The following is a 27,821-nucleotide window of genomic DNA, read 5'->3' as shown; positions in this document are numbered from 1 at the left end:
TCTTGTTGGTTCCCTCACACCTGCCGCAAACCCGGTCTAGCAGCTATGTTCTTTAGGACTCGGACAGCTCGGTCAGTAGTGGTGCTACCGAACCACTCTTGGTGATGGACATTGAAGTCCCCCACCCAGAGTACATTCTGCGCCCTTGCCACCCTCAGTGCTTCCTCCAAGTGCTGTTCAACTTGGAGGTGTACTGACTCATCAGTTGAGGGAGGGCGGTAGGTGGTAATTAGCAGGAGTTTTCCTTGCCCATGTTTGACCTGATGCCTTGAGACTTCGTGGGGTCCGGAGTCGATGTTGAGGACTCCCAGGGCAACTCCTTCCCTCTGTATACCACTGTGCCGTCACCTCTGCTGGGTCTGTCCTGCCGGTGGGACAGGACATACCCAGGGATAGTGATGGCAGTGTCTGGGACATTGTCTGTATGATATGATTCCGTGAGTATGACTATGTCAGGCTGTTGCTTGTAGTCTGTCGGAGAGCTCTCCCAAATTTGGCACAAGCCCGCAGATGTTAGTAAGGAGGACTTTGCAGGGTCGACAGGGCTGGGTTTGCCGTAGTCGTTCTCGGTGCCTAGGTTGATGCCAGGTGGTCTGTCCGGTTTCATTCCTTTTTACTGACCTCGTAGCGGTTAGATACAACTGAGTGGCTTGCTAGGCCTTTTCAGAGGGCATGTAAGAGTCAACCACGTTGCTGTGGGTCTGGAGTCACATGTAAGCTAACCAGGTAAGGACAGCAAATTTCCTTCCCTAAAGGATATTAGTGAACCAGTTAGGTTTTTATAATGATCGACAATGGTTTCATGGCCATCGTTAGACTAGCTTTTTAATTCCAGATTTTTTATTAATTGAACTTAAATTCCACCTTCTGCTGTGGGATTTGAACCCATGTCCTGAGAATAATACCCTGGGTCTTTGGTTTACTTGTCCAGTGACAATACCACTACGCCACCGCCTTTAACGTTGGAAAACCTCCCAGGGCGCTTCACTGGAGCGTTATCAGACAAAATTTGACACTGAGCCAGTGAGGCAATATTAGGGCAGATGGAAAATTTTGGTCTGAGGGATAGGTTTTAAGCAGCATCTTTAAGGTGAAAAAGCGAAGTAGAGGTGGGGGAGAGATATAGGAACCTAGAAACAGGAGTAGGCCATTCAGCCCATCGAGCCTGCATCACCATTCAATACGATCATGGCTGATCATCCACTTCAATGCCTTTTCCCCACACTATCCCCATATCCCTTTATGTCATTGGTATTTAGAAATCTGACAATCTCCGCTTTAAACATATTCAATGACTGAGCTTCCACAGCCCTCTGGGGTAGAGAATTCCAAAGATTCATAACCTTCGAGTGACAAAATTTCTCCTCATCTCAGTCCTAAGTGGCTTCCTCCTTATTTTGAAATTATATTCCCTGGTTCTAGACTCCCCAGCCAGGGGAAACATCTTACCTGCATCTATCCTGTCTATCCCTTTAAATATTTTGTAGGTTTTAATGAGATCACCTCTCATTTTTCGAAACTCTAGAGAACACAGGCACAGTTTCCCCAATCTCTCTTCATAGAACAGTCCCACCATCCCGGTAACAAGTCTGGTATACCTTCGTTGCACTCCCTCTATGGGAATAATATCCTTCTTAAGGTAAGGGGAGCAAAATTGCATACCGCACTCCAGGTGTGGTCTAACCAAGATTCTATATCATTGAAGCAAGACTTCACTACTTCTGTGCTCAATTCCTCTTGTGATAAAGGCTAACATACCATTAGCTTTCCTAATTGCTTGCTGCACCTGCATGCTAGCTTTTTGGGCCTGTATTCTCTAGAGTTTCGAAGAATGAGAGGTGATCTCATATAAACCTACAAAATACTTAAAGGGATAGACAGGGTTCCCCTGCTTGAGGAGTCTAGAACCAGGGACTATACTTTCAAAATGAGGAGGAAGACACCTAGGACTGAGATGAGGAGAAATTTTGTTACTCAGAAGGTTGTGAATCTTTGGCATTCTCTATTGACGAGGATACTCAGGTCATTTGTACATCTACATTTTCTAATCTCTTACCATTTAAGAAATACACTGCACATCTATTCCTCCTACCAAAGTGGATAACCTCACATTTTTCCACATTATATTCCATCTGCCATGTTCTTGCCCACTCACTAAGTCTGTCCAAATCCCTTGAAGCAGTTTTGCATCTTCCTACGTGCAGCAAGGTTCTACAAACAATGAGATACGGGAATGGCATCACCAACAGCTGCTGTCTGAAAAAATGGGGGTAGAGGCTATGATCTGAAGATAGACCATTTGTTTGCCTACTGTCCAGTTTTGTTAACATCTAGGAAGGGAATTCCAGAGCTTAGGGCTACAGTGCATCTTGTAGAGCTTACATACTGTGACTACTTTGTGTCTTTGATAACAGGGTTGAATATTGAGGTCGTGGCAAGTGTGTCAGTCTGCTGTGTCCTGGATGTTAAGCTTCTTGAGTGTTGTTGCAACTGCAGACATCTAGGTAAATGGTGTACTTTTGATCATACTTCTGACTTGAATCTGTAAATGGTGGAAAGGCTTTGAGGCATCAGAAGGTTAACCACATGTTGGAGAGTTAAGAGCAACAACCCAATTTGGATTAACTCCACATAATATCAAGAAACGCTTGAAGGAACTTGATACTGCAAAGGCTAAGGGTCCTGACAACATCCCAGTGGTAGTACTGAAGACTTGTGCTCCAGAACTAGCAAACAAGCTCCTAGCAAAACTGTTCAAGTACAGCTACAACACTGGCATCTACCCGTCAATGTGGTAAATTGCCCAGGTGTGTCCTAGCCACAAAAAGCAGGACAAATCCAATCTGATCAGTTAACCGCCCCATCAGTTGACTCTTGATCATCAGTTAAGGGATGAAAGGTGTTGTCAACAGTGCTATCAAGCGCCACTTAAACAACAATAACCTGCTCACCGATGCTCAGTTTGGGTACTGTCAAGGCCACTTAGCTCCTGACTACATCACAGCATTGGTCCAAACATGGACAAAAGAGCTGAACGTGAGGTCAGGTGAGAGTGATTGCTCTGGATATCAAGGCAGCATTTGACAGAGTGTGGCATGAAGGAGTTGTAGCCAATGGGAATCGAGGGGGAAAACTCCCCACTGGTTGGAGTTATACCTAGCACAAAGGAAGATGGTTGTGGTTGTTGGAGGCCAATCATCTCAGCTGCAGGACATTTCTGTAAGAGTTCCTCAAGGTAGTGTCCTAGGCCCAACCATCTCTGCCGCTTCATCAATGACCTTCCCTCCAAGATGAGGTCAGAAGTGGAATGTTCACTGATGATTGTACAATGTTCAATACCATTCACAACTCTTCAGATACTGAAGCAGTCCGTGTCCAGATGCAGCAAGACTTGGGCAACATTCAGGCTACGGCTGATCAGAGGCAAGTAACATCCGTGCCATATAAATGCCAAGCAATGATCATCTCCGATAAGAGAGAATCTAGCCATCTCCCCTTGACATTCAATGGCATTACTATCGCTGAATTCCCCACTACCAACATCCTAGGAGTTACCATTGACCAGCAACTGAACTGGAGCAGCCATAAATACCGTAGCTACAAGAACAGGTTAGAGGCTGGGAATTCTGCAGTGAGTAACCCACCACCTGACTCCCAAAGCCTGTCCACCATCTACAAGGCAAAGTCAGGAGTGTGATGAAATACTCTCCACTTGCCTGGATGAGGGGGCTCCAACAATACTCAGGAAGTTTGACACCATCCAGTACAAAGCAGCCTGTTTGATCAGCAACCCATCCGCTACCTGAAACATTCACTTTCGCCACCACTAATGTACAGTGGCAGCAGTATGTACCATCTGCAAGATGCACTGCAGCAACTCACCACGCCTCTTTCGACAGCACTTTCCTAATGCATGACCTCTTACATCTAGAAGGACAAGGACAGCAGACGCATGCAGACCATCATCTGCAAGTTCCCGTCCAAGTCATACACCATCCTGACTTGGAAATATATCGCCGTTGCTTTGCTGTCACTGGATCAAATTCCTGGAACTCCCTCCCTAACAGCACTGTGGGTGTACCTGCACCGCATGAACTGCAGCGGTTCAAGAAGGCAGCTCACCACCACCTTCTGAAGGGCAATTAGGGATGACCAACAATTCCTGGCCTTGCCAGTGACACCCACATCCTATGAAAGAATAAAAAAAAACTTGCAATTGTATGGCACAGCGCCAAAGTGCTTCACAGCCAATGAATTACCTTTGAAATGTAATCACTGTTGTTTTGTAGGCAAATATGGTGGCCAGTTTGCACACAGCAAAGTCCAACAAACATTATTGAAATGAATGACCAGGTGATTTGCTTATGGTGGTGTTGCTTGAGGGAAGAATGTCAGCCAGAACCTAACGACTGGCCTACACTTGTAGCCGTGGTGTTGGTATGTCTGGTTCAGTTAAGCGTTTGGTCAGTTCTCTTTACCTCGCTGAGACACTCTTCTATTGTCATGCCTACTTTCACTTCTGCCCACTCAGGTACTTTGCCTTCCCAATTCCCTACCCCAGTCTCTCAGTACTCAAATGTACAAATATAAGATTTAGGAGCAGGAGTAGGCTACTCGGCTCCTCGAGCCTGCTCCGCCATTCAGTAAGATGATGGCTGATCTGATGGTAACCTTGACTCCATTTTCCCACCTACCCCCGAAACCTTTCACCCCCTTGCCTATCAAGAATCTATCTACCTCGGTCTTAAAAATATTCAAAGACTCTGTTTCCACTGCCTTTCGAGGAAGAGAGTTCCAAAGACCCATGACCTTCTGAAAGAAAAAATTTCTCTTCATCTCTGTCTTAAATGGGCGACTCCTTATTTTTTAACAGTGACCTTTAGTTCTAGATTGTCACACTAGGGGGAACATCCTTTCTACATCCACCATGTCAAGACCCTTCAGGATCTTGTATGTTTCAATCACTCTTACTCTTCTAAACTCCAGCAGATACAAGCGTAGTCTGTCCTACCTTTCCTCATAAGACAACCTGCCCATTCCAGGTTTTAGTCTAGTAAACCTTCTCTGAACTGCTTCTGATGCATTTATATCCTTAAATAAGGAGACCAATACTGTACACACTACTCCAGATGTGGTCTCACCAATGCCATGTATAACTGAAGCATAACCTCGCAATAAACAGTAACATTCTATTAGCTTTCCTAATTACTTGCTCAACCTGCATACTAACCTTTTGCTATTCTTGCACTAGGACACCCAGATCCCTCTGCATCTCAGAGCTCTGCAATCTCTCGCCATTTAGATAATATGCTTTTTTATTCTTCCTGCCAAAATGGACAGTTTCGCACTTTCCCCCATTTGCCAGATCTTTGCCCACTCACTTAACCTATCTATATTCCTTTGTAGCCTCCTTATGTCCTCCCAACTTACTTTCCTACTTATCTTTGTGTCATCAGCAAATTTAGCAACCATCTCTTCCTCTCTTTCGTCTGATCTCCGCAGCTTCATGTTTGCGCTGGATTTCTTCGAATGAAAGGTGCTTTTTCTTAGGAGGAGAGAGGGGAATGGTTCCTCCATTCAAGTCATTTATATAAATTGTAAAAAGTTGAGGCCCCAGAACTGATCCCTGTGGCACACCACTCATTATATCTTGCTAACCAGAAAATGGCCCATTTATGCCTACGCTCCGTTTCCTGTTAGCTAACCAATCTTCTGCTCGTGCCAATATGTTGCCCCCTACACCGTGAGCTTTTATTTTCCACAATGACCTTTGTTGTGGCACCTTATCAAATGCCTTCTGGAAATCTAAGTACAGTACATCCAGCGGTTCTCCTTTATCCACAGCACACGTTACTTCTTCAAAGAACTCCAATAAATTGGTTAAACATGATTTCCCTTTCACAAAATCATGTTGATTCTGCCCGATTACCTTGAATTTTTCTAAGTGCCCTGCTATAACGTCTTTAATAATAGCTTCTAACATTTTCCAAAGACAGATGTTAAGCTAACTGGCCTGTAGTTTCCTGCTTTCTGTCTCCCTGTCTCTTTGAATAGAGGAGTTGCATTCGCTATTTTCCAATCTATTGGAACCTTGCCTGAATCTACAGAATTTTAGAAAATTAAAACCAACGCATTAACTGTTCCTCGACCTTCCTGCTCTCTTGCCACTGTCCAATGCTTGACTCACTATTAGATAAGCCTACAGCTTTCCTCTGTGCCTTTCTTGGCATCTTACGATGGTCTCATCACTGCACTCGGTGCTGGCTCATTATGAGCAGCAATTCCAATTGCCCCATCCCAATCTGTCATTGACCTTCCTGCCCAGTGCACCCACTGGGGGCTAATCTTGCCAGTTGTCTTTCTGTCCAACACACCCCTCACACTGCTGACGCTGTGGACTCTGCCAGTGGATCAGCTTTCACTATCCCTCTATGCATCTCCCTCCAGCATGTTCGTTCACTTGTGAATAAGGCCCTTGCCATCCATTAACTTATTGTGGATGATTGCATTGACATCATGGCCTTAACGGACACCTAGCTGAGGGGTGATGACACCTTTCCACTTAATGAAGCCTCCTTGCCTGGCTACATCTTCCACCATTTGACCTGCGAAGACCGTTGAGTGTCAGTGTGGTGCTTATCACCAGATCACACCTTGGCCTGGCCCCCTGCTTCTCTGGCACTTTCTCCTCCTTCGAACATCTCCCCATGTTTCACCCCTCTCACCTCTTTCAAAATCATTGTTCTGTACTGCCATTTCAAGTACAATAAAAATTTTATCAACTTTATAGTTATGCTGAACCTTTATAAATCTCTGTTTAGGCCCTAACTGGTGTATTGCGTCCAGTTCTGGTCACCACACTTCAGGAAGGATGTGAGGGACGTTGAGAGAGTGCAGAGGAGATATACCAGAAAGATTCCAGGGCTGGAGAATTTTAGTTACAATGTTAGGTTGGAAAAGCTGTGTTTGTTCTCCTTAGAATAAAGAGATTGAGGGGCGATTTAATAGACGTGTTCAAGATTATGACAGGCTTAGTTAAGTTAGACAAGTAAAAGCTGTTCCGATTAACAAATGATACAAGGACTAGGGGACATAGATTAAAAGTTTTGGGCAAAAGATGCTGGCAGAATATGAGGAAGCACTTTTTTATGCAGCGGGTGCTAATGACCAGGAACTCGTTGCCCACAAGGGTGGTGGAAGTGGAGACGATAAATGACTTCAAGAGAAAGTTGGATGACCACCAGAGAGAAATAGACATGCAGGGCTGCGGGGATCAAGCTGGGGAGTGGAACTGACTGCATAGCTGTGTGGAGAGCCGGCACGGACTCAGCGGGCTAAATGGCCTCCTCCTGTGCTGTAAATGACTCTTTCTATGAGTCTGAGATATCTTCACTGCTTCCTTCACAGCCTCTGCACTGAGCGACTTCTCATTTTTGGAGATTTCAATCTCCGTCTCAACTCATCATGCTCTCTCCTCTGAGTTCACTGCCCTTTTATCCTCCCTGAATCTCTCCCTCCATGTAAACTCTCCAACCCATATTCACGGCCAGCTCCTTGACTTTACATCCTTGGTCTTGCCACTCCCATCATAACAATTACAGATAAGGCCATCTCTGATCACTTCCATGCATCACTCTCCACCTACATCCCCCCTCCACACCCCAATCCTACCTCATTCTGAATCCGTCCCTGGAAAAAGCACTTTCAAAATGTCAACTCCCTAGCCTTTGGCCCTCGTTTGGAACAACATTTCTGTAGCTACTCAACCATACCCTCACCTCCACCTTTGATCCCCCAGTCCTCAGTAAAAAGATCAGTCTCTCTCCCCCTAGCCGGTCCCCCTGATATGGCCTTCATCTCCACTCGCTTAAGTCCAAGTGACGCAGACTTTAAAGGATATAGCAGATGACTGGTTTAACCATCCACTGCCAGATATGGCTGGACATAATGCACTATTGGGACCTCCTGTCATTTGCTAAAGCTGCTCTCTATTCCAGGGTCATCTTGGCATGCAAAGATACCCACCACCACCACCCCCGGCTTCTTTTCTCTACAGCAAACCGGCTTCTTAAACCCTTTTCCCTGGTCCCCTCCAGCCTCATTTTCAACAATAAGTGCGAGGAGCTCATGGACTTTCACTAGGATTAAGACCATCCGATCAGCTGCCTCTGCCGCGTCCCTGCCTTCCACTAACCCACCTGGCCACACTTCCTGTAATGCTCACCCCTGCCCATAGCTCTGAACTCACATCTTTCTCTAGTTTCTCTCCTATCTCACCTCATGCCCTCTCTGAGTTTATCTTGCCCATGAGACTACCTCCTGTTCCTCGGTCCTATTCCCACTAAACTGCTGATCACCCAACTTCCCCTCCTAGTCCCCATGTTAGCTGATATTGTAAATGGTTCTCTCTCTTCAGGTATTGTCCCTCTGTGCTTTAAATCTGCCGTCATCACCCCTTTCCTCAAATAACCAACCCTTGACCCCACCACCCTTGCAAAGTACCGTCCCATCTCCAGCCTCCCTTTCCTCTCCAAAGTCCTCGAACGTGCTGTCGCCACCCAAATCCGTCCCCATCTTTCCCAGAACTTCATGTTTGAATTCCTGCAATCAGGTTTCTGCCCCGCCACAGTACCAAAACAGCTCTTATAAAAGTCACAAATGACATCGTATGAGACTGTGACAAAGGTAAACTTTCCCTCCTTGTTCTTCTCGACCTGTCTGTAGCCTTTGACACAGTTGACCACACCATCCTCCTCCAATGCCTCTCTACTGTCATCTAGCTGGGTGGAACTGCTCTTACCTGGTTCCCTGTCATAAGTCATTTACCACATAGGAGGCCACTCACCTCATTGAGTCCATGTTGGCTGTCCGCGAAGCTGTCCGCGAAGCAATCCAGTCAGTCCCACTCCCCGGCTTGATCCTTGTAGCCATGCAAGTTTATTTCCTTCAAGTGCCCACCCAGTTTCCTTTTGAAATCATTGATTATCTGCGATTCTACCACTCTCGTGGGCAGTGAGTTCCAGGTCATTATAACTAGCTGCGTAAAACAATTCTTCCTCCTATTCCCCCTGCATATCTTGCCCATAACCTTAAATCTGTGCCCCCTAATCCTTGTACCATTAGTTAATGGGAAGAGGTTTTCCTTGTCCAACTTATTAAAACCTGTCATAATCTTGTACACCTCTATTAAATCTCCCCTCAATCTCCTTTGATCTAAGGGGAACAAACCTAGCTTTTCCAACCTATCGTTGTAACTGGAACCATTCTGGTAAATTTCCTGTCTACCCGCTCAAGGACCCTCACATCCTTCCTCAAGTGTGGTGACCAGAACTGGACACAGTACTCCAGTTGGGACCTAACCAGGGCTTTATAAAGGTTCAGCATAACTTCCCTGCTTTTGTACCCTGTGCTCAAGATCCCATATGATTTGTTAACCACTCTGTCAGTATGTGCTACCACCTTCAAGGATCAATGCACATGCACCCCAGGTCCCTCTGTTCTTGCACATTCTTTAGAACTGTGCCATTAAGTCTATATTGCTTCACCCTATCCTTTCTACCAAAATGCATCACCTCACTCTTGTCTGTGAAATTCTATCTGCCAATTCTGCTAGCCTATCTATGTCCTGTTGCAGGCAGTTAGTATCATTCTCACTATTTGCCACACCTCCAAGTTTAGTTCCATCGGCGAATTTTGAAATTCTACTCTGTATTCCAAGATTCAAGTCATTTATATATAGCAAAAGAAAGCAGTGGTCTGAGCACAGGCCCTTGGGGAACACTACTGTCTACCATCTACCAGTCTGAAAAACAACCATTTACTATGGCTCGCTGCTTTTGTCCTAAGCCAATTTTTTTATCCAATTGGACACTGACTCTTCTGTTCCATGAGCCCCAAAACCAGCCTTTTGTGTGGTACTTTATCAAACGCTTTCTTAGACAACATCCACTGCATTTCCTTCATTAACCTTCTGTTACTTCATCAAAAACGTCAAGCAAGATCTGCATTTTACTGCAGTCTCATAGAATCATAGAAAAGTTATGGCACAGAAGGAGGCCAATTAGCCCATTGTGTCTGTGCCGACTGAAAAAACGAGCCATCCAATTTAATCCCACTTTCCAGAATCTGGTCTGTAGCCTCGCAGGTTAAAGCACTTCAGGTGCATGTCCATGCATCTTTTAAAAGAGTTGAGGGTTTCTGCCTCCACCACTGTTCGGGGCAGTGAATTCCAGACACCCACCACTCTCTGGGTGAAAAAGCTTTTCCTCATGTCCCCTCTAATCCTTCGACCAATCACCTTAAATCTGTGCCTGTCTATCCTTAATTAACTCAAACCTCTAAGTGTCAATTTTTTTCCCCCTGATTATTGTTTCTCAAACCTTACCCAGCACTGATGTTAAACTAACTGGCCTGTAGTTGCTAGGACTGTCCATACACCCTTCCTTGAATAAGAGTGTCACATTTGTCACTCTCCAAACCTCTGGCACCTCCCCCATACCTGGGGAGATTGGAAGATTATGACAAGCCCGTCTACTATCTCCACCCCGCACCTTTAGTAACCTGGGATGCAAGCCATCTGGACCAGGCGACTTACCTACTCTAAGCACAACCAGCCTTTCCAGTACCACCTCATCTCAATTTTGAACTGTATCCATTGCCTCTACTCTCTCTGCTTCTATTGCTATTTTGTCAGATTCCTCTTAGAAAACACGGATACAAAGTACTCATTAATTATTCTAGTCTTGCCCTGTGCCTCTAAGCATATATTGTCCTCTTTGTCCCTAATAGGCCCCACTCCACATCTTACTATCCGCTTTACTATTTACACGCCAGTAGAAGATTTTTGGGTTATGTTTTATGTTGACTGCCATTCCACTCTCATATTCTCTCTTTGCCAGTCTTATTTTCAATTTCACCTCCCCTCTCAACGTATTATGCTGGATTTTACTGCCCCCTTGACATCGGGGGTCATGGTGGGGAAGGGGGGCTGGAAAATGTCTTTGAGAGAGGCCCACCACGGCCTTGATCCCTCCTCATTGCAATGAAATTAGCCCTCTTCTAATCTCACTGTTCTATCTTATATCATTCCTTGCTTTTCACTTATTTGGAGGCCTATAGAATACCCCTAGTAGCTTCTCAACTCTGACCAAATGGATTCTGTCCTTGCTCCCTCAAGGACATCCCCTCTTTCCAGCACTACAATGTCTTCCCTAATCAGTACATCCACCCACCTCCCTTTTTTCCTTCTCTATCTTTTCTGGACACTTTATATCCTTGTACATTAAGCACCCAGTCCTCACCATTTGTAAGCCACGTTTCCTTACTTGACACTACATCATATTCCCAGACTGCTATTAGTGCTTGTAGCTCACCAACCTTATTCACCACACTTTGTGCAATTACGTACATACATTGTAATTCTGTCTTTGCATTCCTCGTAGCTCTACTCAGTCTGCTCCTAGCTAATATGGAACTACTTCCTTCTCTAATATTGTCCAACACACTCAATTATGCACCTTATTCCACTTGTCTACTTCTATATGCTGGTGTCCATCCTGCTGCCAATTTAGTTTAAACTCTTCCGAACCAGACCAGTGAACTTCCCCACGAGGACATTGGTCTCAGTCCTGTTGAGGTACAACCCGTCCCTTTTAAATAGGTGCCTTCTGCCTCAGAACTGGTCCCAACGCCCAAAGAATCCGAAGCCCTCTCTCCTGCACCATGCTTCAAGCCATGCATTGATCCTCCCCATCTTCCTATTTCTATTGTTGCTAACATGTAGCATTGAGAGTAATCCAGAGATTACTACCTTTGAGGTAACTTTAACTTCCTCCCTAACTCCTGAAAATCTGACTGTAGGACCTCAATACCTGCCCTTACCATGTCGTTGGTACCAATGTGAACCACAACTTCTGGCTCACTGCCTTATCCCTGCAGAATATCCTGCATTCTCCATGATGTCTTTTACCCTGGCACCAGGGAGGCAACACACCATGCGCGATTCACGAAGACAGTTGCAGAAATATCTGTCTGTCCACTGACAATGGAATCTTCTATAATAACTGCATTTCTACTCTTTGCTGCTCCCTCCTGCACAGTCCCTTGCCCATTGGTGCCGTGGTGTGAACTTCAGGATACCGCCACTCCCAGCATCAATAATCAAATAAGAATGCATTTTCATTAATGGCCTGGAGAAATGTTGTGTTAAGCAATTAATGGTAATATTAAAGTAAATATTAAAGCTTCATTTGGTTACTCCCTTAATATCTTCAAGTTGTAGAGTGACTAATGAAAGTGTCTCCTTAAGTTTTAGTAGAATTACCAGCCAATGTTTTCACTAGTTTACCAGATTCTTTCTTAAATAATCTGGAAAATATGACCCAAGAAGTAAATGATGTGAAAAAGTTTCAAGTTACCTAATTATAAAAATGTTTAATATTTTAGTTTAAGTACCAAACAGATGAGGCTACTATGATCTTAAAAATGTAAAATGAATAAAACCTAGAACCTTCTGTTACTATATTATTCACTGAGAATTTTTTAAAACATAAGATAGCATGGACTGATGAAAGGCCTTTTGGCTCATCAAGCTTGGTACTTTGCCAGATGATACACAGATTGGCCGATCATTTTTTTCTACCCAACCCACACAGTTATCAGAAGTCCCAAAGATAATAGAGAAAATCTCCATAATATTTATCTAACCTTACAACTGCCATTATTCAGCTCTGGTTATTTTCCATAATTTTTTATGCCTCAGCAGTACAGAAATAATTAGATTCAATAATGTGGTGATGGTCTCTGTATACTTATTCTTATAGTGTTTTATCCTGCTTCCATGTTTATTCCCTCTTTATTTTCTGCTGATTTTTTTTTTTCGTTTTCCTTCTCCTGTGTTTCCAGGTGTTGTCTGGTACATTGTCTAAATCATTCTCTATGTGTGAATGTAAACAATGAATTTCTGCAATATATTTGACAGTGGTAGACTTTACAACTGAATGCTCACTCATGCTCAATTCCAGCTCCAGTTAAGAACATGAACTCCAGCTGATTTTCCTTTACTTTGCGATGAATTTTGAGCTCATCAGTGTGAGGGAAGTCAGTAATGTAGCATAGAATGCTTTTCTTTTTGGGCACCTAGTGCCACCGTCAAGAACTCCCTGCATGCATTGCCCTGATGCTGTACATGTATTTGAAGGGCTTGCGTGTTAGGGATAGGCACATATATAAAAGAAAGGTTTTGCTTACGGAAATAATTCTCTTGCCAAAAACAAATGTATAGGCAGATTTATAATATCAAATTAGAAATTCAGTGTTTCTCTCTGCAATGTACTTTTTATTGTAAAGAAATGGATAATGAATGGAAGACTTGTTTGGCTTTCAGATGCCACTTTTAGCCATGTTTACATGTTTTGGTTAGTTAACCTCTCTGGTATGACTACATCAAAGGCCTGTACAGTTTACACAGCTCTGGTTAATATAGATAGAATTGGCTGCTTTAGCTGAGCGTGTGTTCCACATATCCATTATTCTAGGAAGAAAAATAATAATCTTTGCTGATAGATGGCCTTGCTTGGGGCTTGTTAATGTTGAAGTTCTTTTTCTCTGTTCTTACAATGAAAAATACTGGGAAGTACTTGCACCATATCATCTCAGTATTACAATCAGTTTTAACTAGAAGCTGTTGTGGAATCTCTTGGTCTTAGACCTTGGATTAGTCAGGAAATGACTCTTCTCAATTACAAAGAACATATCATTCAATGTGGTGTGGTGATGAATGAGTTTGATAGGCTTTGAGCTTGCTTGTCAATTCCCCACACTACAGAACTGGAGCAAAGTCCAGGGTAGAAGTTAGTTGTTTGTCTAAGGGGAAGTAGGGAATGTCGAAAGGTAAATTGTTCTGTGAAGTTTTTGAGTACCTGATAGCTTTACAGCAGATAGACAAATGGGAAGAGGTGCTCCATCAATATTGGCATTCTAAAATGTCGTGCATATGCTGAAAACAAATATAAGGCAAAAACTGCAGAACGATGCACTTGCAGGCATGTTGTAGTCCATTTTGGTCAGAGAATAGTATATGAGGAGGGGAGGGAGAAGAGGGATCGTTTCTTCAATTAATCTTTCTGAAATCCTAACACTGAACTGCATTATTTACTATTGAAATAGTTGTAGCATGAAGAATAAAAAAAGGATTCACATCAAAAATATCTCATTCTGTAGTTTTGATGCATATTTATTTATATTGATTTATTATGATACAACTCCAAACTAATAGAGCGTATTATCCTTTCTGATACAGATGCTCAAAATGGAATATTCTGATATTACAGTGTCTATATACTGTTGCATTCTAGAACTAACTAAATCCTGACAAATTATTTTTGTTAGATATTTCTGTGGTAAGGTCTGATTCATCTGTTACTCCTTCAGATTATTAGAATTTTTCAGTGTATCAGCAAATGAACCAGCTGTCTTAGAAACCTGAATTTCACAACAGACACTTAGGAACATGCAGGATCTAAAACTGTAGTTCACTGCAATAATACGTGATTTTGCTGAGATAGCAGCATGTATTTTTTGCAGTTTGTGCATTCCTGGAGCTTTGAAAGGTAAAACGCCAACTTTGAAATTCATTTATATAACTTTTGTGATCAGTCAGACAGTAACTCAGTACCACAGTTTTGGATTGTTGACCATTTTTAACAAGTGATTTGGAAAAGGGTTACATTTAAATGTTTGGAGTTTTAAAGCAAAGTCTTTTTTTTAAAAAGACAAATAAAAGGTAATTAAGGTGCTAATTTTCCTTAAAGACTTTTATAAAAATTCATTAGTCCTGTCTCAGTAATTGATCTCACATCCAATGTATGGGAGATACTTATCCCTGGATGCTTGGCTGGGGCTTTCTGGCATTTACTTTCCCATTCGGTTATGAACACAGGGATTTAAGAGCAGAGTCATAAATGTACACTCACAGTCAGATTTTTAAACAGAAAGCTGTGAATACAAAGGTTTGGGTTCTGATGAAAGATCACAGACCTGAAACGTTAACTCTGCTTCTCTCTCTACAGATGCTACCTGACCTGCTGAGTATTTCCAGCACTTTTTGTTTTTAATACAAAGGTTTGCCAGGTTCACTAGTTTAGAATGCAGAAGTGTAGTTTGAGGTTAATAAAAGCAAAATACTGCAGATGGCGGAAATCTGAAATAAAAACAGAAAGTGCTGGAAATACTCAGCAGATCAGGCAGAGAGAAGCAGAGTTAACATTTCAGGTCTGTGACCTTTTATCAGAACTGGCAAAGGTTAGAAAAGAACTAGGTTTTAAGCAAGTGAAGGGGAGCAGGGGTTTGGTGGGGAAGAGAACAAAAGGGAAGGTGTGTAATAGGGCAGGAGAAATTAAATAAAAAAGCTGTCTTGGGACAAAGGCAAAGAGCGTGTTAATGCTTGTGGTGAAAGACAAAGCATTAGTCCAGAGAGAGTGTTAATGGCAGAGTAATGAGCAACTCTGTCCACATGAAAAAACAGGTTAAATAATAAAAAATAGAAAAATATGAAAAAGGCCAGTCACACACTGAAATTGTTGAACTCAAGGTTGAGTCTGTGAAGCTGTAGAGTGCTTAATCGAAAGATCAGGTGCTGCTCCTCAAGCTTGTGTTGATGTTCACTGGCACACTGCAGCAGGCCAAGGACAGGAATGTTGGCATGACAGCAGGGGGTGAGTTGAAATGGCAAGCAACCAGAAGCTCAGGGTCATGCTTTTGGACTAAGTGGAGGTTTTCCGCAAAGCGGTCACCAAATCTGCGTTTGGTCTCCCCAGTGTAGAGATGACCGCATTGTGAGCAGCAAATACAGTATACTAAATTGAAGGAAGTACAAGTAAATCGCTGCTTCAACTGGAAGGAGTGTGTGGGGCCTTGGAAGGTGAGATGAGAGGAGGTGAAAGGGCTGGTATTACACCTCCTCCAATTGCTTGGGAAGGTGCCGAGGTGTTGGGGTGATGGACGAGTGGACCAGGGTGTTGCAGAGGAAACAATCCCTTCAGAATGCTGATAGGGGAGGGGAAGGGCAGATGTGTTTGGTGGTGGCATCACGATGGAGGTGGCAGAAATGGCAGTTGATGATCCTTTGGATGTGTACGCTGGTGGCATGGAAAGTGAGGACAAGTGGAGCCCTGTTGCGGTTCTGGGAGGGAGGGTTCTGAGGGCAGAAGTGCAGGAAACAGGTCGGACACTGCTGAGGGCCCTGTCAACCACGGGGTGGGGGTGGAGCCTCGGTTGAGAAAATATGAAGACATGTCAGAAGTGCTGTTGTGGAAGGTTGCATCATCAGAACGGATGCGTCAGAGACTGAGAAACTGGGAGAATGGGAGGGAGTCCTTACAGGAAACAGGGTGTGAGGAAGTGTAGTCATTGTAGTTTGAAGTTATTTTGTTTATGCCAAGCAATATAACCTACTGATGTAGGGAAGTTTATTGCATTCATTATTTTGCGTTATTACACCAAGAAATAAGTGAGTCTGGTCTTAACTGTTGCTCTGTAGCTTATTTGCTGTGAAGTAAAGCAGCTTATTCAACTCATATCTGGCCTCACTTTACTGAGTATTTTCTTAGTCATCCTGTGAAAATATTTGAGAGCCACACTTTGGGCCACTTGCAAAAGACGTACATGTCCAATTTAGATCACAATGGCAAGCAATTTGTTGCACCTTAGGTTATGCTATCATAAATCAAGATATTTGATAACACTAGCACATGTTGGGCTGAATGGCCTGGTTCTGTGCTGTAAGTACTTTGTAATACTACATAATCCCTAAAGGTAAGTCCTCAGGCCACTAATGGGAATGACTACCACTGTAAGCAAGAGAATATTTGAGGCTAGTCCCAAGCTTGTAACACCAAGTAAATGTGGAATTAATTGATTATCTTTACTATTTTGACGATCCTCAAATAATATATAAAATTATAAGCATAATATACTTAATATAAAATTTCCATTTAGCTAACATTGTAATCTAAGCTATTGTTTAAGTTGTCTTTCAGATCAGCACCATTTTTTTCAGGCTTATTTCGTTCACTGCTACTTCCCTTTCAGGATTGCAAATCTTGAAGTTCTATTTCCTGTGATTTTCCTTTATCTCTTTCATCTTGTTAATCATCATTGTTATTCATTTTCATTTTTTTTGACTGTCTTTCTTTGTGAAGTCTGTTTCTCACTTACTTGAAATTAATTTTAATTTTTCACTGACACCATGCCACCTTCTCAATGCTAGATTTTGGGAAGAGCGTATTTTCATTGCTATTCAGTTCTTTTCCTTAGGTCCAAAATGTTGGGGTGAAAACTGTTACTAAAAATGAAGTACTAATGTGATTAATTTGAAACTCATTTGAACAGTTGGAGATTAAGATTTTAGTTTGTTTGTTGTGTGCTGTTTTGATTCCTGCAAAACCCAGTACAGACACTAGGAAGTTTTTGTTTAGAATTTTGTTCTGCCAAGTTCCAGGTATTGTGACAAATGGAGATGGAAACTGTTGTTGACCTCTTGCCCGTTATCATTCCCAATATGTGTTTGGCAGAATTAGTTTCCTTACAAATAAAATGTAAGATTTGTTTCAGTACAGCTCAATCGGAAAATGAGCAAAATATAGGCCAAGGTTATATCTGTTTCTTCAAATATTTTTCCTCAAAACATTATTTCAAAAATAACAAGAAGTGGTGCACAATTCAATGACTATGCAAAGCTGCAGACAGTACGGAGGGAGTTTTAACCTCCAAGAAAGCGTGGTTTGAGAGCAAGTTGCGGGGGCGTGTGGGGGTGGGTGGAATTTGGATTTTTACAGCAGGAGTCCTGTCCAGCTCCGACGTGCCTACTTCTGGTTTTAAGGGAGGCACATTTGGATGCTGGTGAGAAACCTACATGCTGAAGCTGGGGATTTAATAATTGGATACCTGGGGCGGTACTTATTGGCTCAGTTAACATATTAGCACACGTAAATAAGCTCTTTTAAAATTGTTTTTAACTTGGATCCAAATTTAACATAAGCAGCATGGGTTGCCCGGAGCTCAGGAAACTTACCAGGTAAATGGTGGCAAGTTTAAGCAGCAGTTCATTGTCCCATCTGAATAAAAATGTACTTATTGCAGCTGATCTCTCAGCTTCCTCTGGCAAATGTTTGGTGGAGAGTGCTTGTGTGAATGCAGCGTTGTACAAGTTTTTGAGTATTTCAAATTGACAAGATCAGATGGGAGGCACCTTGGATGTGTTTTTGACAGCACATCAGACGAGGAAGACCATCGACATCCACAGCAGCGAAGACGCACTGTGGTGAGATCAGCACATGCCCAGGAGAAGGGCTGAGGTCGCAGGAGCCACTACCCATTCTCAGAAGAACAGTGCATCCATTAAATCTGCAATACTGTTTAAATTCTGAAAGAATGAGACTTCTGTAAAATTAAAATTTAAGGACCGGAGAGGTTATTTGGCAATAATTATGAAACCTTGCAGCGTTAAAAATTCACTTACACCTGAATGCACCAGCAGTGGTATTTTTTCTGCTGTATGTTGTGGGTAAGTACCACAACTTCATATCCTTATTGATTTCAACGCCAATTCTATTGGCAACGTACTGTTATATGCCTGTGGAGGGACAAGATAACTTCCAGACTTCTGTATTTAACCGTGCATGTGCGGAGTCCGGTAGTTGCTGTATGATTTACTCCATAATATCAGTGAATGTTGTTCCGGGCAGCGTTATTAACCTCATCATTATTCTTAATGCAAAATTTTCAAACAATTCTAACAAGTTTGTTTTTAGCCATGTTCTTGTTTTCATTAATATTGTTGGCTTGCACGTAATGGGGAGGATTTCCTCTGTGCACTAAGTGTAGTGAAATTGTTATAAACTAGTTTACAATTTTTCAATTGTTTACTCTTGCTGGATACCCTTGAAGTTTTCTTTCAGTTCTACTATTTTTGCTGTTTCAGTTATTGAGCTAAAAGTAGAATCATTTCCAGGCACATCACTGTAATATTTGCTAAAAATTAATTATAATAAATATACAACTATTTTTCTCATCTCTTTTTAAAAAAAAAAGTCAGCAAAAGGGACCCGTGTGTATTAAAATATACTTCAATGTAACAATACATACAAATTAATTAGTTAAGTATTTTGCTAATATAAAACCAAAAAAGTGCTGGAAATACTCAGCAGGTCTGACAGCATCTGTGGAGAGAGAAGCAAAGTTAACGTTTCGGGTCAGTGACCTTTCATCAGAACTTTTTGTATTTTGGCTATATCACTTTAATGGATAGAATTTCCAATTTATCCTTAGTTGTTTGTTGTACCCTGACAGATTCAAACTATATTTCTATATAGTTTATCTATATATATTTTCCTTAAAACTCACTTTCCATCTTGTTCCCAGTCTGAATCCCCTATGGGGCCCATTTTACCATCTGAGAGGAGTTCCCAATACAAGTCCATTACCAGCTCAAAGTGGTAACAACAGGAGAATGGCAGAGGCTAGGATGCTTGCTCCCGCTTACAGTAATTGAAATGGCAAGACTGGCCCTGTGTTCATTACAGTTGCAGACCCAGTTTTCCCCCTCCCACCAGAGAGTATAAGTTTTCAAATGTGTCTGTCACGCTTCACATTTACATTGGCACACATGCAATTTATAAAGGTATGGAAAAAAGGCCAGTTTAATCAATAATTGAGCGGAAGGTTTGCTAAGAGTAAGAATGAAAAGTCAGCCTTGGCTCAGTGGATAGCAATCTCTCTTCACAAGAAGGTTGAAAATTCAAGCCCCACACCAGTGCCTTGAGCCTATAATCTAGGCTGATGCTCCTGTGCAGTGCAAAAGGTGTGCTGCACTATCCAGGGTACCGTATTTCAGATGAGATGTTAAACCAGCCTTTTATGCTCATCTGGCCCCTCAGGTGGATGTAAAAAATCCCGTGGCACTATTTGAAGAAGATCCGAGGAGTTTGGTGTCCTGTCCAACATTTATCCTTCGTCCAACAACACTAAAACAGATTATCTGGTCATTCTAATACGGCTGTTTGTGGTTCCTTGCTTTGCGTAAATAGGTTGCTGCATTTCCTACTTTACATTAGTGGTTGCACGATGAAGTATCTTACGACTTGTTCTTAACCTATCCAATTGCAGCCAGAGCAGCTCATAGAAATGCATAGAAGTTATAGAGTAACTCCTTCCACTCTCTGGAAGCAGAGAGTGAGCAGCTGGAGAGCAGGATGGGGAGGTGAGGGGGGTGGAGTGAGCGGCCGGAGAATGGGATATGCAGCAGCATCAGAGCTGCTGTCCTTCTGATGAGACTTCAAACAGTGTAATGTTCTCCATGTATCAAACATGTCCGTTGTGTGCTGCCATGGGTTGAAGTTGTTTTTCTGTGATAAATTGAGCAGCGCCATCTTTAATGCTGGCAGCAGCCTCAACGTCGCAGACAGTGACGTTTAAGTGGATGAGGCTGCATTTGTGCATGTGCTAGTACAGCGCCAACTAGTGGTTGTGTTGTCAGCAAATGCAGCCCAGAAGTTACTACAGAGAAACAGGCTGTTTGGCCCAAATAGTCCATGTAACAACAGTAACTTGCATTTATAAAATGCATAAACTTCACAGGAATGTAATCATTAAACTTCACAGGAGTGTAATCAGACAAAAAAATTAACACCGAGCCAAAGAGGAGACACTGGATTTGTTCAGTAGATTGTTTCCTGGGATGATAGGGTTGTCCTATGATGAGAGGCTGAGTAAATTAGGTCTATATTCTCTGGAGTTTAGAAGAATGAGAGGTGCTGTCATTGAAACATACAAGATTCTGAACGGGCTTGACGGGGTAGGCATGAACAGTTGTTCCCCTGGCTGGGGACAGTCTCAGTCTAAGGTGCTGATCATTTAGAACTGAGATGAGAAATTTCTTCACTCAAAGGATTGTGAATCTTTGGAATTCTCTACCCCAGAGGGTTGTGGAAGTATTGAATATATTTAAGGCTGAGGTAGACAGATTTTTGGTCTCTCATGGGATATAGGGAGCTGACAGGAAAGTAGAGTTGAAGCCAAAGATCAGCCTTGATCATATTGAATGGCGGAGCAGGCTCAAGGAGATGTAGGGTCTACTGCTGTTCCTATTTCTTATGTTTTTGCAACAGGTGACCCAAAAACTTGATCAAACGGTAGGTTTTAAGGAGCCTCTCAAAGGAGGAGAGAGCCGAAGAATTTTAGGGAAGAAATTCCAGAGCTTAGGTCTTAGGCAGCTAAAGGCACAGTCCCCAGTGATGGGGCAAAGTAACTGGGATGCATCAGAGACCAAAATTGGAGTTTTCAGAGGGTTGTAAGGCTGAAGGAGGTTACAGAGATAGGGAAGGGCAAGGCCATGAAGAGAATGGAACACTAGGATGAGATTTTTTTGGCGGAGGTGAGCAATGAATGAATGGGACTTGGTGCAAGTTAGGATACGAGCAGTGGAGTTAGTTGGGACACAAACTATGTCACCAGACTACAGATGAGTTTTAGAAGAGCTCAAGTTTATAGAGACTGTTAGACTAGAGGGCCGGCAGAGCATTGGAATTGTCAAGTCTGGAGGTAACAAACGCATAGATAAGGGTTTCAGCAGCAGATGGGCGGGGGCAGAAGATGGTAGATAGGTGGAAGTAAGCAGTCTTAGTGATGGAGGGGTATGGAGTCAGAAGCTCAGTTCCAAATCAATTAGGATGGCGAGGTTGGGAACAATCTGGTTAAGTCTAGGTCAGTGATAAGGGATGGAATTGGTGGCAAGGGAATGGAGTTTGTAGCAGGGGCTGAAGCAGTAGCTTTGGTCTCCCTAATGCTTAATTGGAGGAAGTTTCTCCTCATCTAATACTGGATGTCAGTTAAGCAGTGTGACCACACAGATGCAGTGGAGGGTGTTGAGACAGCAAACTGTTCCAATCACATTTATCTGTCCTGTTCCCATATCCCTTGAGCTACTTTTCCTTCACCCACCTATCCAATCTAATCTTGAATTGAAGGAATATAGAATAGTTCCATTTCAAAAGAAGGCCATTCGTCCCATCATATCCATACTGGCCCACCTAAGGAGCAGTTCATGTACTGCCATTCGCCCGCCCTCTCCCCACATCCCTGCACATTCCTCATTTTCAGATATTTGGAATGTTTAGAAAATGTAGAAAAATTCATGGCATAGAAGGAGGCCACTCTGCCCATCATGTCGGCACCTACTGAAAAACGAACCACCCAGCCTAATCCCATTTTCGAGCACTTGGTCTGTATCTCTGGAGATTATGGGACTTCAAGTGCATATCCAGCCACCTGGGGGTTTCTGCCTCAACTACCCTTTCAGGCAGTGAGTTCCAGACTTCAACAACCCTCTGGGTGAAAAAATATTTCCTCATCTCCCCTCCAATCCTTCTACTAATTACTTTTAAATCTATGCCCCCTAATCACTGACCTCTCTGCTAAGGAAACTAGGTCCTTCCCATTCACTCTATCCAGGTCCCTCACAACCTTGTACACCTCAATCAGATCTGTCAGCCTGCTCTGTTCCAAGGAGAACAACCCCAACCTATCCAATCTTTCCTCATAGCTGCAATTTTCCAGTCCTGGCAGCATCCTTGTAAATCGCCTCTGTACCCGCTCTAGTGCAATTACATCCATTCTGTAATGAGGTGACCAGAACTGAACATAGTACCCAAGTTGTGGCTCAAATAGTGTTTTATATAGCTCCAGCATAACTTCTCTGTTCTTATATTCTATACCTTGGCTAATAAAGGAAACTATTCCATATGCTTTCTTAACTACCTTATCAACCTGTCCCGCTATCTTCAGGAATCTGGACATTCACTCCAAGGTCCCTCACTTCCTCTACGCCTCTGAGTATCCTCCCATTTATTGTGTATTCCTTTGTCTTGTTTGACCTCCCCAAATGCATCATCTCACACTTCTCCAGGTTGAATTCCATTTGCCACTTTTCTGCCCACTTGACGAGTCCATTGATATCTTCCTGCAGTCTACGGTTTCCTTCTTCACTATCAACCACACGGCCAATTTTTGTGTCATCTACGAACTTCTTGATTATGCCTCCTACATTTAAGTCCAAATTATTAATGTATACCACAAAATGCAAAGGACCTAGTACTGAGCCCTGCAAAACTCCACTGGAAACAGCCTTACAGTCGCAAAAACACCCGTCAACCACTCCCCTTTGTATCCTGCCACTGAGCCAATTTTGTATCCAGCTTGCTGCATTTCACTGAATCCCATGGGCTTTTTTTTTTAAGCCAGTCTGCCATGTGGGACCTTGTCAAAAGCCTTGCTAAAACCCATGTTTACCACATCAACTGCACCACCCACATCAATCCTCCTTGTTACCTCCTCAAAAAATTCAGTTAAGTTGGGCAGACATGATCTTCCCTTAACAAATCCATGCTGACTGTCCTTGATTCCTCCATGCTTTTCTAATTTAGTTTAGAGATACAGCACTGAAACAGGCCCTTCGGCCCACCGAGTCTGTGCCGACCATCAACCACCCATTTATACTAATGCTGCACTAATCCCATATTCCTACCACATCCCCACCTAAATGTCTAAATGACAGTTAATCCTGTGTCTCAGAATTGATTCCAATAATTTGCCCACTACCAAGGTTAGACTGACTGGCCTGTATTTTTAAACAAAGGTACAATGTTAGCAGTCCTTCAATCCTCAGGCACCACACCTGCATACAGTGAGGATTGGAAAATGATGGTCAAACCTTCTGCTATTTCCTCCCTGGTATCTTTTAATAGCCTGGGGTGCATTTCATCTAGCCCTGGTGATTTATCCACTTTCAAGGATGCTAATCTTCATATTTCCTCTCTCTCTCTGTTTATCACATCCAATATTTCACACTCCTCCTCCTTAACTACAATGCCTGCATCATCCCCCTCTTTTGTGAAGACAGACAAAAAGTATTTATTTAGAACCATACCCACATCTTCCGCCTCTACACATGGTTTACCTTTTTAGTCTTTTATGGGCCCTACGCTTTACTTAGTTATCTTGTTACTCTTAATGTATTGATAAAACCTCTTTGGGTTTTCCTTGGTTTTACTTGCCAATATTCTTTCATGCTCTCTCTTTGCTTTCCTAATTTCCTTTTCGATTTCAACCCTGCACTTTCTATACTTCTGTCAGCTTTCTGCAGTATTGAGTTTTCGGTGTCTGACGTAACTTAATTACTTCAAAGTAATTTAATGTCTCTTGATGTAAAGGAAATGTATGGCTATTGTACATGTGCACCAAGGGTATGAAATGGTTTAATTTATATCATTTCATGAGAGTCCAGCTTCCAGCTGTGATGCTCGCTGGGCCATGACTTATTAAGCGACAATTATTTATTTAATTTCAACAAATTTATTAATCAAAGCTTATTTACTTGGTTAGCATCACAATGATATTTAATCAGCACTCACAGAAATCTGTTTTGACCTGGGGCAATATCTTTAGTTAGTCACCCTTCTGCTAGTGGTGTTGAATAAATTCCTGAATTAGGATGAAGTTCCCTTCGGTGGTCTGGCTGATAGCTGCACTGGGTGACATCCTTAATGATCAGGATGCAAGTCCTCTTCATCTCTGCCCTTGCCACCTGCAGACTCAACTATTCCAGTGCTCTCCTGGACCTGAGATGTCCAGCTACAGGTTACAATACTTTGCAGCTGTGGCTGTAGCCTTCTCCTGCCTACTTGCTCACCCATGTTAGTCATCCAAGGGGAGTGGTAAAACATTATGTTGTCATCAGGACAGATAACAGCATCATATACTGCCAGTTCATGCTTGCCCCTGTGCTCGGGCTCTGTGTGACTGTACCAGCTAATCTGCAGGTGGCAAACCGCAGCACCAGTAATGGCCCTGTCCATTCAATCAACAAACCACTCCATGGAGGATCTGACCGTGCAGCTCATGGCCTTTGTGGCAGCAGTTTGAGCATTTATGAGTGGTGCAAAGATGGTGAGTAAGGCCTTTGCTACAGATATCCCTGGGAATTGCCACACACTTCAAGGTAGACTACAGATGGTTTAATCTTGCTCATTAGAAACAATGTATGTGGGTTGTAGAATCCTTCCATCTCATTACCACGAGAGGAAAACTGGTAAGTTCACCCCTCAATGACTCCAAACATCTTTCATGCTCAGACAGCATTCTTTTAAAAGCAAAGCCCCAGAGATCAGAATTCCTGCCTTCATCAGCTGTGGATTAATGCGCTCGAACTCTCCAGACAGTTTCCTTCCGCTTTTGTGGCACCACCACCTGCTGCTGCTCACTTGTACTCTGTTTCACTCTGTGTACTCAAACTTACATCTATCCAATGAATCTAAGTAGTATTGGTGCTCTGCTTGCCAGGGTCACGATGAATGACAAAATGTGCTGTGAGGTGCACAGTTGGGATCTACCGCAGCTTTTGCTGCAGTATATACAGAAACAATGATACCAACATGTCCTCGTTGCAACTTTGTCGCATACAGCCTTTGCCTATAATGCTATCATGGACCTGCTGTTCGACACATGCTTTGGTTTTAGTGAATGTATGAATAGGGTGGAGGTGGAAGGAAGGATAAGTGTGGTACAAACCCTACACTGCATCTAAGTATAAAATAAAAACAGAAAATGCAGGAAATACCAGCTCTAGCATCACTTGTGGAGATAGAAACAAAGTTAACATTTCAGGTCTGTATCCTTTTATCAGAACCCCCGGCCAGCTTCCAGGTCTCTTGCTTGTCCATCTACTGCTTCCTCTTCAAAATGTCACTGCAACAGATGGCAGCAATTACAGACTGGCTAAAATAATGAAACAAATTATCAAGAGTAAATGTGAGGATTACCAGTATAATATAGTAAACAGTAACCAACATGGATTCAGAAAACTCTTGCTTGATTAGCCTGATCATCATCATTCTCCATCTATAAAACCTTGTGATCTTGCAATTTAAAAAATGAATATTGCATCTAAAGCTGAATTATCTCCTTGTTTCTGCTGTTTGCTAACCACACTAACGTACAGAAATGACCGCCTGGATTTTAGCCTGTAGCTGAAATCTGTTTTGGGGGCTGTTGTGCAAATGTCCTGCAGAATTTAACATTGCCGCATTTTTTTTCCTGGTGGGGTTCCTGCCCACAGGCAGCCCTATTGATAGGCTGGAGGCCTTTAGGGTGGCAAGCCTGCTTCACAATGCCAAAGCCTTTGAGAGCAGGTGGGTGTATTGGGGGAGTGAGAGAGATTGTGGGGTGAGGTCTGGATCACAGCCTTCCAGATAGGAGGGTGCCATGGTGTTCTGGGGTTCAGGGGAGGTGGGGTTGGTGGGGGGAAGAGTCCTATGGTGGTTTGGGGGGGTGTTCTTGAATGTTGGGGGGAGGGTCCCACTGGGGTCCTGATTGCAAATGGAGGGTTCCATTGTTGTCCAGGGGTCTCAATCATAGGCGGAAGTTCTGTGGTGGTCCTGGGGTCTGATGATGGTTATGGAGGGTGCAGACAGATTGCAGGGGGTGGCGAGGGAGTGGGTGTTGTCTGTGAAGTAGTCTGTTGGGCCTGGCGGAAGCACTCTGCTCCTCCTTCTGGAATGGCATTTACTTCATGGATTCAGCCTCTTTCACCTCCTTTAAACTGCTGAGTTGCCTGAGGCCAGGAAACCCATCCCCTTGTGGTTTAAAAATAGAAGTTAAAATGAAGGCAACCTGCGAGCGTGTTCGTTGTTTGTCCCTTGTCTATTAAAACCGGAAGTGGATGGGGTCAAAGTGGGTTCGGTTCCTGTTCCAGGATTTTTGCATTTTCACCTCTGACAACCCCAACTCACCCATTTTTGGGAGTGAAGATTCAGCCTAATACGTTGAGCTGGAGCTCATTGATACAGGTGAAAGACTTTTCCTTTCTTTTCCCAGAATATGGTGGACTTGGTTTAGATTTCAGCTACAATATCGCAGTGGCAGAAGAACTGGGAAACATACGGTGTGGCGGAGTTCCCATGGCAATCGGCGTCCAGAGTGATATGGCAACACCAGCTCTAGCCAGGTATTGACTGCATTTTTCACAATGGCAGGTTTATTTGGACAGTGATTTGATATAGGAAAATGCATAGTGCTGTTAACGATTTAAGACAACTAATAATTTGTTGTCATGACTTTACAAAGTAACAGCATTGACGTGAGATTTGGCCTTCTGTTGCTGCATAAACGTAATTAGAAATATTCCATTCAATTGAAATTGTATGTATTTTCACAAGTAATCAAGTGAAAATGATTAAGCATACAATAAACAGTTTGGAGCCATTGGGCTGGATTTTCCTGATCCTGGGCCCTGAGGTACAGACCTTCTATCTATCACCCTGACACAGGCACAGTTTGCTGTGTTAGGGTCATTATGTATTCATCGTAGTCTCCCAGCAGAATTCCCATTAGCAAGTAGAGCCTGATGATTTTTTTCCCCTTATTGTATGTTCATATGATCTCCTCAAATGGAGTTTTCTCAAGTGACATTAACAGTTTTCTGTTGAATTAGTTGAAAATGCTGTGGCTTTATTCTAACAGAATGATGGGTCCTTACAATTTCACTATTAGGGAGAGACATTGAGTAGAAGCCAGACATGTCCCCATAGGTAGCGAAGGAAAGTTGCCAGACAGGGCATCCCACTCCTTAGTCCACTTCTGGCAATTAGTTCTAGAGTAATTTAGGAAGATGCTTGGGATCGTGTTATATCCTCATATGGCTCAAAGTGTTGCAGAAAACCTAAGAAACAGGAAAAGAGCTTTTTTTTAAGAAGTAAAAGAAGTAATGAAAA

The 27,821-nt window shown here is 42.9% G+C and overlaps 1 protein-coding gene across 1 annotated transcript in view; it reads left to right on the top strand.

The window, feature by feature from the left end:
- Positions 1-27,821, top strand: part of zgc:85777 — a 100,668-nt gene that overhangs the window by 40,270 nt on the left and 32,577 nt on the right. Inside the window, exon 3 of the mRNA XM_068009966.1 lies at positions 26,926-27,055. Within this exon, the coding sequence (XP_067866067.1) occupies positions 26,926-27,055 (130 nt within the window). The remainder of the gene's footprint in view (positions 1-26,925; positions 27,056-27,821) is intronic.

The sequence above is a fragment of the Heterodontus francisci genome, chromosome 2, assembly GCF_036365525.1.
Source record: "Heterodontus francisci isolate sHetFra1 chromosome 2, sHetFra1.hap1, whole genome shotgun sequence".
In the NCBI taxonomy this organism is placed as follows: domain Eukaryota; kingdom Metazoa; phylum Chordata; class Chondrichthyes; order Heterodontiformes; family Heterodontidae; genus Heterodontus; species Heterodontus francisci.
This window is presented reverse-complemented; position numbering and strand designations above follow the sequence as displayed.